The sequence below is a fragment of the Polypterus senegalus genome, chromosome 4 (assembly GCF_016835505.1).
Source record: "Polypterus senegalus isolate Bchr_013 chromosome 4, ASM1683550v1, whole genome shotgun sequence".
Classification (NCBI taxonomy): Eukaryota; Metazoa; Chordata; class Cladistia; order Polypteriformes; family Polypteridae; genus Polypterus; species Polypterus senegalus.
Window position 1 is genome coordinate 6,301,184 of NC_053157.1, and position 13,338 is coordinate 6,314,521.

Here is a 13,338-nt window from a genome sequence, read left to right on the forward strand (position 1 = left end):
CTGTGACATCCACAATCCCTTTATTCTTCCCATAACTTGCCCTGTAGATGTAGAAATGAACAGGAACGCCTTCCACTCACATTTTATACTACACATGTCTCTAAATCACCCAGTCCTCTGCCAACTTGCCCAGTTCCCCATTCTACCAAAACCCACACCATAATGTCCGCACCTCCACCTCCATAGTCTTGTAATAACGTGCACTTCCACATATCCTATAACACATCCAGAACATAAGTCCAATCATGAGGTCGCTGGAAAGGGTGTGTGGCACTACAGATATCTCTGCAAAAGGGCGAAGGTCCAAATCTTTACAGTCTTGATGCTTCCTGTCTTGCTATATGGGTGCAAGGCATGGATGCTATCCAGTGACCTGAGGTGAAGACTGGACTCCTGTGTCTCTTCAGAGAATCCTTGGGCCCCGCAGGTTTGACTTTGTGTTGCTCAGGTGGTCTTCAATGAGGCATATGACCTGCATTGTAAGGAGGGAGTATCAGTTACAGCACTACGGCCATGTGGCTCCATTACCCGAGGGTGATCCTGCTCACAGGACCATCATTGTTGAGGATCTGATTGACTGTCCACTGTGAACTAAGAGGACAAGTCGGACACTGTAGAGTTTATGGTCACAACCCAGCAATGAGCGACCACAATTCTGTAATCCAATGGGGCTCAAAAAGCACGAGAGAGCAGGGAGCTTGATAGAGAGGCGTGGTAGATGACGGATGGGACAGCTAGCAATGACAACAGGGTCGCTATTTCAAAATAAACATAAACCTTTGCTTTCTTCCCTTAACCCATCTGACAAAAATACGCAGGCAGCTTCGGCCGGTTGCTTCTACTAGTAAAGACTGAGAACCCTGTGATGGAAAGATGGAAATATAAAGATCTGATTGGCTGAACGGTTGATACTCCTGTGATTTATTGTAGGTTTTGATTACTTTGTAGCCTCCCTTTTGTATCCCGTGCTGATTTATTTTAGTTTCATCATATACTGCCCCATCATGGTGTTCATTATTTAACTCTTTATTCAAAACAAATGAAACAATTGACATCAATGAACACCATTTTGTTCTGTTCTTTCCGTTTTAGCTGTGTATTTTGTTGCTTTGTTTTTCGGCAGCACCAGTCATGTCAGAGATGGTGGAGCAGCGATGCTGCAGCGAGCATCCTGTTGTGGTCTCGAGATAACGTGTGCGGCTGACCGACGTGTTGCATTCACAATTACGTTCAAACTTGATTGGATCACCGACAAAACAGGAAACCGAGAGCCCTGAAGGAGGTGTCCTCGGACGAAAAACGGCACAGAGAGGGAAACGGGCGTTAGATGGAGGAGACGATGCTGCGCAAGATGACTTTGACAGCTCACTCCAGCTTCATCCTGTGCGGTGAGTTAGGGCGACACGTTTTACTTGAGCGGCGCGTGAAGCGTCCTGGGCTCAGAGCTGCCAGCTTCGGGCATTTAGCAAGAATAGGCAAAAAAGAGAAATGGGTGACTGGCAAAGTATTCAGGATTTAGGGCTTTACACCAAAGTACCACTTCTAAGAGAAAGGGTGACATTTTAATACAGCATTTTATTGGCTTCTTTTCTTTTTTCCACCTGTTCGATTTTTGAAGTTGCAATGGTGGTTTCCCGCCTTGTGTGTGCTACTTGTGGACGTTTGCTGGTCCTCGCTGTGTGTGCGCGCGTGTTTGTGCGCGTGCATGCGGGCGGGCGAGTGCGCGTGCTCCTCAGCTTTGTGCTCTCCATTCAGTTGCCGACTCCAGCTTCATAACTAGCACTACCGGGACACACCCAGCTCTCAGTGGCCTGGAAGGTGCCCTCAGTCTTATCGCGTTTTAAAAAACAAAACCTAAACCGTCTCATTGTGTCTCATTTGTTCCTCGTGGCTGGTGTGTTGCTCTTATTACATGAGATTTAAAAATCCCGACGAGATGGGTCGAGACTTGCATCAAAAACATTTGTGTGAAATGTGTGTATAGCGGCTCAAAAGTTTAAAATTCCTCAGAAATGTTCATGTTTGCGATTGAAACTGATATATATATATATATATATATATATATATATTATATATATATATATATATATATATATATATATATATATATATATATATATATATATATATATATATATATATATATATATATTTATCAATGTACATATAAATTGGCTTAAAAATATATAGCTTCAACATTACTAATACTGCAAGTGGCTATTACTGCTTGAAATGACTGCTTTATAATGCATTATACCTTATTATAGAGAGATAGATTTCAATTTTAGTGTAGTAGGTAGGAATAGATAGATAGATGTGAAAGGCACTGTATGATAGATAGCCATGAAAGGCACTATATAATAGATAGACAGACAGATTTCAATATTATTGTAGTAGGTAGGGACAGATAGATAGATAGATAGATTTCAATTTTATGGATAGATAGATAATTTATAGCGCCTTTAATATCTATCTATCTATCTATCTATCTATCTATCTATCTATCTATCTATCTATCTATCTATCTATCTATCTATGATATAGTGACTTTTATGTTTATCTATCTATCTATCTATCTATCTATCTATCTATCTATCTATCTATCTATCTATCTATCTATCTATCTATCTATCTATCTATCTATCTATCTATCTATTATATAATGCCTTTCATGTCTATCTACAGTATCTATCTATCTATTTTTCATGTCTATCTATCTATCTGGTCACTCCACATGCTCTCATAGTCCTCATCATTGTGTCAATGCACATCTTGGCCTGTCCAATACCAAACCTATTGGACAAATCCAGGCTAAAATGTATTATACCCTTTCCACCATGCTGCCCAATCTGATACCAGCTTTCCCATTTCTTCTGTGCTCTAAAACTTCAATCGATGACATCCACAGTTCCCTTATTCTTCCCATAACTTGCCCTGTAGATGTAGAAAGGGACAGGTGCACCTGCCACCCACATTTTATACAACATCTGTCTCTAAATTGCCAAATCCTCTCCCAACTTGCCCTGTTGCCCATTCTGTCAAAATCTATACCATAATGTCCGCACCTCCACCTTGATAATCTTCTAATAACATGCACTTCCAGCTGTCGTATAACACATCCACAGCATAATCATGAGGTTGCTGGACAGGGGTGTGTGGCGCTCCTGATATCTCTGCAAAAGTGCGAAGGTCCAAGTCTTTAGAGTCCTGGCGCTCTCTATATGGTTGCGAGACATGGACGCTATCCAGTGACCTGAGATGAAGACTGGACTCCTTCACTGCTGTGTCTCTTCTGAGAATCCTCGGGTCCTGCTGGTTTGACTTTGTGTTGCTCATGGAGTCCTGAATGAGGCACATGACCTGCACTGTGAGGGAGCCTCAGTTACGGCACTACAGCCATGTGATGCCATTACCCGAGGATGATCCAGCTCACAGGACCCTCATTTTTGAGGATCCGATTGACTGGCCAAGGCCAAGGGGACCCCCACATAACACCTGGCTGTGGCAGATAGAGGGTCATTTCTGGAGGGTTGGACTGGACCGCATGTCTACCTGGAGGGTTGCCATCCAGGATACCGAGCTGTTTCATCATGTGGAGGGTGCAGCAACGTGCTGTACCAGTGCCTGCTCCCCAACCTGACCTGACCTCTGAAGTTCCACTTGAAATTGCCATTTCTCTAAAGTCGCACTCGTTCTTATACAGTGTGGAGCCGACCCGGACACAGGCAGGCAGACATGTTGTTCTTCAACCACCACACGTTTATTTACAATTATTTACAATAGTTCAATGGTTACACAGACCCAAATAAAGTGCACAAACCCCAACACACACAGTCCTGGCCACTCAATGCCTTCTTCTCGGGGCGCCTCCACTCTCATCTCTTGCCTCGTCTTTCTTCCACCCGACTCTAGCGCTGAATGAATGGAGACGGCCCCTTTTAAACAGTCCCCGCATGAGCCGCAGGTGTTCCCGGCATTCCTCCTCTGGCCACGCCCCAGCGTGGCGGAAGTGCCGGCTGTCCTCCCGGCTGCTCTCCGGGCGCCGTCCTAATTCTTCCCCCCAGCACTTCCTGGTGTGGCAGAAGTGCTGGGGTAACAGGTCCCCAAGGCATTGGGGCGCCTCCTGACGATGACCACGGGCCCCTACAGGGTTGAGCTTCCATGCCCTGTACCCGTGACCCCCAGAGCAACCAGGAAGGTGGCCCCCACGTGATCCAGGGTGGGCCTAGACCCGGTCCGGGTCGTTGCCCCTGGCATCCCTGACAACAGTTAGATTAACGGCAGGTTGAACTGTGAACCATTGACGTCAACATGACATAGTGCATTGCCCAATCACATTAGATTAAACCAATACTAAATGTAAGAGGGTCCGGGTTACAGAGAGCTGCGTCCCTGGAAAAGGCTGAAAGCAACCAATGAAAAGGCAGCCTCAGGTCACCTGCTTGCCAAAAGATCAACGACTTACATAGACTCACATTTGGCTGGCACCCTTCACTTGGGAAATATAGAAATTCACACAGAAACCAAATAAATCTAAATTGGTACCAAATTTTAATGGATGTTGACATGCGCTGACGGCAGACACGTGCAAATAAACACATTTATCTCATGATTATTTTGTATTATCTAATTATTTTAGAGTTTTTAAAATATTTCAAGGTGGGGAATTGAACCCCTGTTCCCCGCATGACCAACAGCCACTGAAATATATATACTGCATATATTCATATAGGGGCGGCATGGTGGCGCAGTGGGTAGCGCTGCTGCCTCGCAGTAAGGAGACCTGCGTGGAGTTTGCAAGTTCTCCCCGGGCATGCAGGTTATGTGCATTGGCAATCCTAAATTGTCCCTAGTGTGTGCTTGGTGTGTGTGTGTGTGTGCCCCGCGGTGGGCTGGCCGACCTTCCCGGGATTTGTTCCTACCTTGCGCCCTGTGTTGGCTTGGATTGGCTCCAGCAGACCCCCGTGACCGTGTGTTAGGATATAGTGGGTTTGAAAATGGACAGATAGATGAATGGATATATTCATATATATACTGCTCAAAAAAATGAAAGGAACACCAAGTTTGGCATCAAGTCAATGGCACTTGTGGGCTATTGATCAAAACAGGAATGAATGGGTTAACAGGTGGAGGGAGGCCACTGACATTTTTTCCTCCTCATCTGTTTTGTCACTCGTTTTTCATTTGGCTAGCATGGTAGCATGAGGCCATACCTGGACCCTACAGAGGTGGCACAGATAGTCCAACTTCTCCAGGGTGGCACATCAATACCATGTGGCATTGCCAGAAGGTTTGCCGTGTCTCCCAGCACAGTCTCAAGGGCATGGAGGATATTCCAGGAGACAGACGGGCAGTTACTCTAGGAGAGCTGGACAGGGCCCCTCGTAGACGGTCCTTAACCCATCAGCAGGACCCACCGCCATCTGCTCCTTTGGGCAAAGAGGAACAGGATGAGCACTGACAGAGCTTACAAAATGACCTCCAGCAGGCAGGCAGGCCACTGGTGTGAAGCAGACTTCGTGAGGGGGGCCTGAGGGCCCGACGTCCTCTAGTGGGCACCGTGGAGCTCGATTGGCATTTGCCATAGAATACCAGAATTGGCAGGTCCACCACTGGCAGGTGTCCTGTGCTTTTCACAGATGAGAGCAGGTTCACCCTGAGCACATGTGACAGACGTGAAAGGGTCTTGAGAAGCCATGGAGAATGTTATGCTGCCTGGAACATCGTTCAGCATGAGTGGTTTGGTGGGGGGGTCAGTGATGGTCAGTCTGGGGTGGCATATCCATGAAGGGACACACAGACCTCTACCGGCTAGACAACGCTGGGCACCTTGACTGCCATTAGGTATCGGGATGAAATCCTTGGACCCATTGTCAGACCCTATGCTGGTTTCTCCTGGTGCCCGACAATGCCCCGCCTCATGTGGTGAGAGGATGAAGGAATTGATACCATTGACTGCCCCCCTCCACCAACACTCACTCACCTGACCTCAATCTAACAGGACACCTCTGGGTGGGACATTATGTGTCGGTCCATCCGACGCCTCAGCCTGTCCAGGAGCTGGTCCAGATCTGGGAGGAGATGCCCCAGGACACCATCCTTCGTCTCATCAGGGTATTGTCAGGCATGTGTGTGTGTGTGTGTGTGTGTGTTCGCATACAAACTACTGAGTACCATTTGGAGTTGCTGCAGTGAAATTTCGTCCAGATGGACTCGCCTGCCTGCCTGCCTGTCTGCCTGCCGCCTCATTGTTTCCCTTTGATTTTCGGGGTGTCCCTCTGTCGGTTGATTATTGTCATTTCCATCCTTTCGTTCCTCACACATCACCATATCAGTCCATATCAGTAGAGAGAGCCAGCAGGAGTTTTTTTTTTCTCGTTGAGATCTGATGTACAGTATTTTCAAAGTGTTCCCTTCGTTTTTTTTGAGCAGTTTTATAATAACCAAAGGACAAACTTGCACCAGTCGCTTCAAAAGGTTAGGGAATCGACTCTGTGTCCCCATTTAATAACGTAAAATGAAACAAAAGTGGGCACGATGACCCCAACAAAACACGGCATTTCAGCCAAGTAAACAGAATTCCTAGAAGCATTTCAAGGCTTTAACAACACCATGGAGTTTGTTCCTGATTGGGTTCCGGGTCCAGTAGCAGACACCATCCTCCAGGGGGACTGGCAGTTTATAAATCGAGGAGCGCGGACATCCCAGGACACTGTGGCGGAATCAGTTGTCCTCACTTGGTGGCTCCTTGGTGGAAAAGGAGAGACAGTTAGAGTGAGCGCCCTCTCTTGTCCCAGAGTGGAATCGCTTACCTCCAGAGAGCCGGGAAGAGGATCCTTAGGCACACGTGATGTGTGACAATTTATTGTTAGGACCCCCCCACACACACAACCTCTCCCCTGCCCTCCACATACTAGTTTTGAAAGGAAGGCAGCGCAGAATAAGGAAGTGGTGGCAGGTTTACTCTTAACAACGCAAGAAAAATAAAACATCTGTGAAGGAAGTTAAAGAGGAACAACTAACAGATAGCGATGAACTTCTTGTTCCTGTCATTACGCTCGGCTCCCGCTCTCCTCGCCCTCCTGGCCCTCCTCTTCCTCTCTAGCAGCCCCCTACTTTTCTTTTAATCCCGCCTCCCCACTCGAGGTGCCACCCCTTTTCTTCCCCTCAGTGTCTGTCATTCTTTCTCTCAGCTCTCTGGGCTTCTCTCCATCTGCCTCTCAGGTGACATTCCAGCTGGGAGGCTGCACTATCTGCATATGCCTTTCACATACGGTAAATATCGAATGCTATTGACTCCTTTTTTAAATGATTATTTATTTGCATTATTGTCACCTGGTCTGAGGAGACCGTGGCCAAGTGCAGGAATGACAACTCCTTGAACTGGATAATGGTGGGGTGCCAACCGGGTTTGTCCCCCTGTTATTGTTCAAAACCAAAGAAAGAAATTCAAGTGATGTTTGGTGTGCGTATCGCACTAAGCAGTGTAGACCGCCGAAGGGGGGGGGCATACCAGCCACCCTACCTGACACAGACATCCATCCATCCATTATCCAACCCACTATATCCTAACTAAAGGGTCACGGGGGTCTGCTGGAGCCAATCCCAGCCAACACAGGGCACAAGGCAGGGCACACACAATCACCAAGCACAATTTAGAATTGCCAATGCACCTAACCTGCATGTCTTTGGACTGTGGGAGGAAACCCACGCAGACATGGGGAGAACATGCAAACTCCACGCAGGGAGGACCCGGGAAGCAAACACAGGTCTCCTAACTGTGAGGCAGCAGTGCTAACCACTGTGCCACCGTGCCACCCATGACACAGACAGGCAGACACAAATGCTTTTTTTTATTTAAGTGAGGCAGCACTTTTTCTTCCCTCCCCACTGCAGGGCACAGTTCAAAAGTACCAGCACACATGGGGGGACTGGGCATTAGGGCATTTGGGCAATGCCTGGTGGGCCACGGACTCTGGCCTGGTCATGGGCTGGCCGTTTCATGAAATTAATTTTATGTACTGGTTACTGTTTTACATTAAAATGAATTTTCTAAACTACTAAACATGATCTGTCCGGTACTGCGATTTATATACTGTAGTCCTATATCAGGGGTGGCAAACTCCAGGCCTGGAGGACCACCGTGGCTGCAGGTTTTCATTCTATCCCTCTTCTGAATGAGTGACCTGTTTTTGCTGCTAATTGACGTCTCTTGAACTAATTGATTTGCTCTTAAAGACTCGGACCCCTTAATTCAGCCACTGCGGCCCTTCAGACTTGGAGTTCGCCACCCCTGTCCTTTATAATATACCGTATTATGTCATCAAGTTGTTTTAGTTGTCAGTACACAACATTGCAGTGAAAAATTTGTTCAAAACTGCCTTTTGCCAATTTCTGTTTCGATAGCGCTACATTTCAGCTAGCATATACATTATTGCAATTTATTTTATCTCATATCCATCCATTATCCATTATCCAACACGCTATATCCTAACTACAAGGTCACGGGGGTCTGCTGGAGCCAACCCCAGCCAACACAGGGCGCAAGGCAGGAAACAAACCCCGGGCAGTGTGTGAACTGAACTTTGAGCGAGTTCTTGGGAGGTGTGAACTTTGCACAACACTGCCTGGGAGTGATTCCCAGTAATACTAATGAGCACTCCCAGGAACTGAATACAAGGAGGCGGCTCACTCTATTCGGCGAGTCGGGAGGAAGGAAGGAAGATGAAGCTGTAGAGGAGAGTAGAGAAGGCGGCTAAGAAACAGAGGAAGGAAGAACAAGGAGTTCCAGAATATCACCTAAAACTGAACGAGTTCTTCACTTGCAAAAACGTTACGTTAAGTTCACCGTTCTTAGAAAAATGAACTTCTTCAATGAATGCGCTCTTTTGAACTCGTTCATGCTCAACACTGCTCCCAGGTGGGGTGGAAGTTCACTGTAGGACTCTGCAGGTCCTCCTGGCGGACCCCACAGAACCCAACAGGGCTGAACCAGACTCCAAGTCTCGGCATGCCCTGCGGCCCAGGAGGTCTGCCCTCTAGTGTCCCAGTGAAGGCAGTACCTGAGGGATGCTCATCCCGTAATGGCCGAGGTCGCCCATCACAGCAGGAAATCAAATTCAGACCAGCTATTTGGGCAGGTCTGGTAGAGGAGCTCCGCCCGACTGGTTGCTCCTCCTTCCGACAGGCTGGTGCTTTATTGAAGGGGCGGAGTCAGTCACCCTCACTGGGCGGTTTCTCAATGCTGTGGGTAGAGAAGGAGATGTCGCTGCCCCCTCTCGTTCCAGGGTGTTATTAAATACCTCGACAGAGTTGGTAAGGAGGTCCTCCGATGCGCATTTGTGACACGACAGCAAACAACAGACTTGAGTCTAAGTATAAAATGAATCAAAAGGCAGGGGGTATACAAAAAAAATGCCACTCAAATTATGCATTATCTTAGTAATAATTTCATTTGTATGTCACGTGGCACTAAAACTCAACATTGACACTCTAGTTTCTCCTAATGTTTTGCTCTTTTACGCATCTCCCTCTTGCACCTCAGACCTCAGTGACCGTGTAAACGTTAAATTTTAAAGTGGACTGCTTTGTTGTGTGCCCTTCTGCTGCAAGAGTTCAAAACCGATATGACAGCTCCACCCTGTGAAACAGGGCAGTCAATCAGCAAGAGAAAAGCGAAAGTTACATTGGCTCACCATAGCAATGTGTGCTGATAAAACACTTTCAATTTAATAAGCAGGCATTCCTATTTTGAGTCAATCTCACTTTCATTTCCATCAGCACATGTGGGTAAAGTACCCAGAATGTACTGCTGTGCTGTCTCTTGCAGTGACGTCGTCGGAGTGAGCGTCATAAGCACCAGGGCTGCTAGTGACTTTGTGAAAGTGGGGGCCAGCAGCCACACCACACCTGCACTTCAGAAGAGGTCACCCACCTGAAACTAAGCACATTCAGGCCCGGCCAGTACTTGGATGGGAGACCACCTAGGAAAACCTTGGGCAGCTGCTGGAAGAGGCGTGGGCGAGGCCAGAAGGGGGAGCTGACCCTGTGGTCTGAAAGTGGATCCCAGTGCAGCAATGGGGACACTGTGCTGTTAAAAATGGTGCCATCCTTCAGAATGAGATGTAAAGTTGAGGTCCTGACTCGCTGTGGTCATTAAAGATCAATGGGCATCCTTCATAAGTAGTAGGGGGTACCCTGAAGTCCAGGCTCGAACAAGGTCCTTAAAGTATTACTGTCTACTGGACACCTTGGGCTGTTAAAGCCACATTGACCCGAGGGTGCAATTCCTTTTTTTTTTTTATTTTGCTTGATTCTCTGATGAAACAGGGTTACCCAGTTGGCACCCTAACAACACTTTATTGTCATCCCTGGTCTTTTTCACCAGATCAATATATATATATATATATGTATACTAATAAAAGGCAAAGCCCTCACTCACTCACTCACTCACTCACTCACTCACTAATTCTCCAACTTCCCGTGTGGGTGGAAGGCTGAAATTTGGCAGGTTCATTCCTTACAGCTTCCTTACAAAAGTTGGGCAGGTTTTATATCGAAATTCTGGTCATAACTGGAAGCAGTTTTTCTCCATTTACTGTAATGGAGATGAGCTTCAACGCCGTGGGGGCGGAGATTCGTGTGACATCATCACGCCTCCCACGTAATCACGCAGTACATAGAAAACCAGGAAGACCTCAAAAAAGCGCTGAAGAAAACATGCATTATATAATTGAGAAGGCAGCGAAACAATAAGAAGCGAGCGAGTGACATATACAACCATATTCATGAGTTCTGCTACTTGAAACAAAGCACGGTGTAAACCTACACTTTAAATTAAGTTCATAGACAGGCTTCGCTGGCGTTTGTAATTTAGTGCCTGCCCATATAAGGCCATCCGTCAGCCGCAATCCAATAGCAAACTGCCACGGGTAAATATTCACGGGTGAAGGACTGTGCTTATGGAGAGGAAGATGAGATGGTCAGGGTGGTGTTTGACACAAACTCAGCGAAACTGCCAGAGAAAGTTTTAAGTGCCAGGACTAAGGTAACATTAAATACAGCCATGGACATAGCACGAGATGGCACCAGCACAGCTGGGAACCTTCGATGCATGTACACGAGCGGCTCACGTGAACTGACGCAGTGCACAGATAAAAGCAACAGTTCCAAAGAGCTGAACAAAACGAATTACACAATTGAAAAGGCAGCAAAAAATATGAAGCGCGTGATATACAGCATATTCATAAATCCAACTACTGCGAAACAAAGCACACGTTGGAAAAAGTCAATGTCCCGCTAAAGGAAGACAGTGTAAAAAAAACCCATGCATGCAGTGTGTCAGGTCTCAGATAAAGAAGACGAGCTGTTTATTGATGCAGTAAGAAACGAATCGATGAATGAAACCTGTCATCTTTACAACGATTGACAAACACGGAATGTAACTTGAACACATCCTACAAATACGAACCTGATTGAAAGAAATAATGATAATCAAATCCTTGATGACAGCAACACTCAGTAACACTCACAAAACAAATACTGTATATTGACAGTCATGTTACGTTATTTTTAAAATGTTCCCTTTTCTTTTTCATTGCTTCTTCAACACACTACTTCTCCGCTGCAAAGCGCGGGTATTTTGCTAGTATATATATATATATATATATATATATATATATATATATATATATGTATGTATATATATATGTATGTATATGTATGTATGTATGTATATATATATTGTAGGTGCCAGGAAGGAACCTCAGGCATCCTGTTTGGGATAAATGAAGGATTCATACCTAGCCGGGAGGCCATAATGTATGGTCTGGACAAACAGTTTATTCCCCCACATGACAGGTAGCAGTGTTCCTCAAGGCTGGACCAGATTAAGACATTCGTGGGATGATATGGGAGTGTGGAAATGCAGCCCTGTTGAGGTTTTTGGTGTCCATCAGATGCATTTTTAGGGGTTTGGGGATGCTCTGGATGACCTGAACAGGAGATCAGAAGCAATTCCTGGGTCTAGTTTAAAAGACATCCCACTGCCTGAGTCACAGTTGGGAGGTAGTGGGCAACGCTGTTTTGGAGGAGGAAGGAGGGATGCTGAATGGTTTATTTTGCTGGCAAATGTATGTGGATTGAATTTATGTCAAGTAAGAACTAATTATTTAAATTTTTCATTGTGCTGGGCATAGCTGTGTATGTGATTTGGGGCTCAGTGGCACCCCCCAGTGGCTCATATATATATATAGGGTGAGTCAAAATTATGTTAACACTAATGGTACTGCTATGTATATACAATTTCTCTGGACCATTTATGTGCCACATATGATACATGTGTTGAACATGATGGCGAACAGGTTGAGACATTCCTTTATATCATTTTGCACATATGAAGTATGTTTTGTGAATAAATTAGTTCCGCCATTCAAGTGTTAACATAATTTTCTCACCTTGTTTGTATGTATATATACTCAGCAAAAAAAGAAACGTCCTCTGACTTTCAACTGTTTTTACTTTCAGTAAACTTAATGTGTAAATATTTGTATGAACACTAAAAGAGTCAACACCATAAGACATAAACTAAACATGTTTCACAATGTGTCTCTGAATGAAGGGAGGCTCAAAATCAAAAGTACCAGTCAGTCTGTGGTGTGGCCACCAGCTGCTTGAAGTACTGCAGTGCATCTCCTCCTCATGGACTGGACCAGATTTGTCAGTTCTTGCTGTGAGATGTTACCCCACTCTTCCACCAAGGCACCTGCAAGTTCCTGGACATTTCTGGGGGGAATGGCCCTAGCCCTCACCCTGCGATCCAACAGGTCCCAGACGTGCTCAATTCCTTCGACGATAAACACGAATCCGTCCATCACCCCTGGTGAGACAAAACCGTGACTCATCAGTGAAGAGCACTTTTTGCCACTCCTGTCTGGTCCAGCGAAGGTGGGTTTGTGCCCATAGGCGGCGTTGTTGCTGGTGATGTCTGGTAAGGACCTGCCTTACAACAGGCCTACAAGCCCTCAGTCCAGCCTCTCTCAGCCTATTGCGGACAGTCTGAGCACTGATGGAGGGATTGTGTGTTCCTGGTGTGACTCGGGCAGTTGTTGTGGCCATCCTGTACCTGTCACGCAGGTGTGATATTCGGATGTACCGATCCTGTGCAGGTGTTGTTACACGTGGTCTTCCACTGAGAGGATGATCAGCTGTCCTTCCTGTCTACCTGTAGCGCTGTCTTAGGCGTCTCACAGTGCGGACATGACAATTTATTCAGCAGTCCTCATGCCTCCCTGCAGCATGCCTAATGCACGTTCACGCAGATGAGCAGGGACCCTGGGC

General features: G+C 46.2%; 1 protein-coding gene across 2 annotated transcripts in view; it reads left to right on the plus strand.

Moving 5' to 3' along the window:
• The first annotated feature begins 1,262 nt into the window (after positions 1–1,262).
• Positions 1,263–13,338, plus strand: part of si:dkey-27h10.2 — a 129,106-nt gene continuing 117,030 nt past the window's right edge. The window contains exon 1 of one of the 2 annotated variants that reach the window (XM_039750201.1): positions 1,263–1,388. In XM_039750201.1, coding sequence (XP_039606135.1) covers positions 1,328–1,388 — 61 coding nt within the window. In that variant the 5' untranslated portion in view covers positions 1,263–1,327. The remainder of the gene's footprint in view (positions 1,389–13,338) is intronic. The other variant, XM_039750202.1, reaches the window with a different exon arrangement.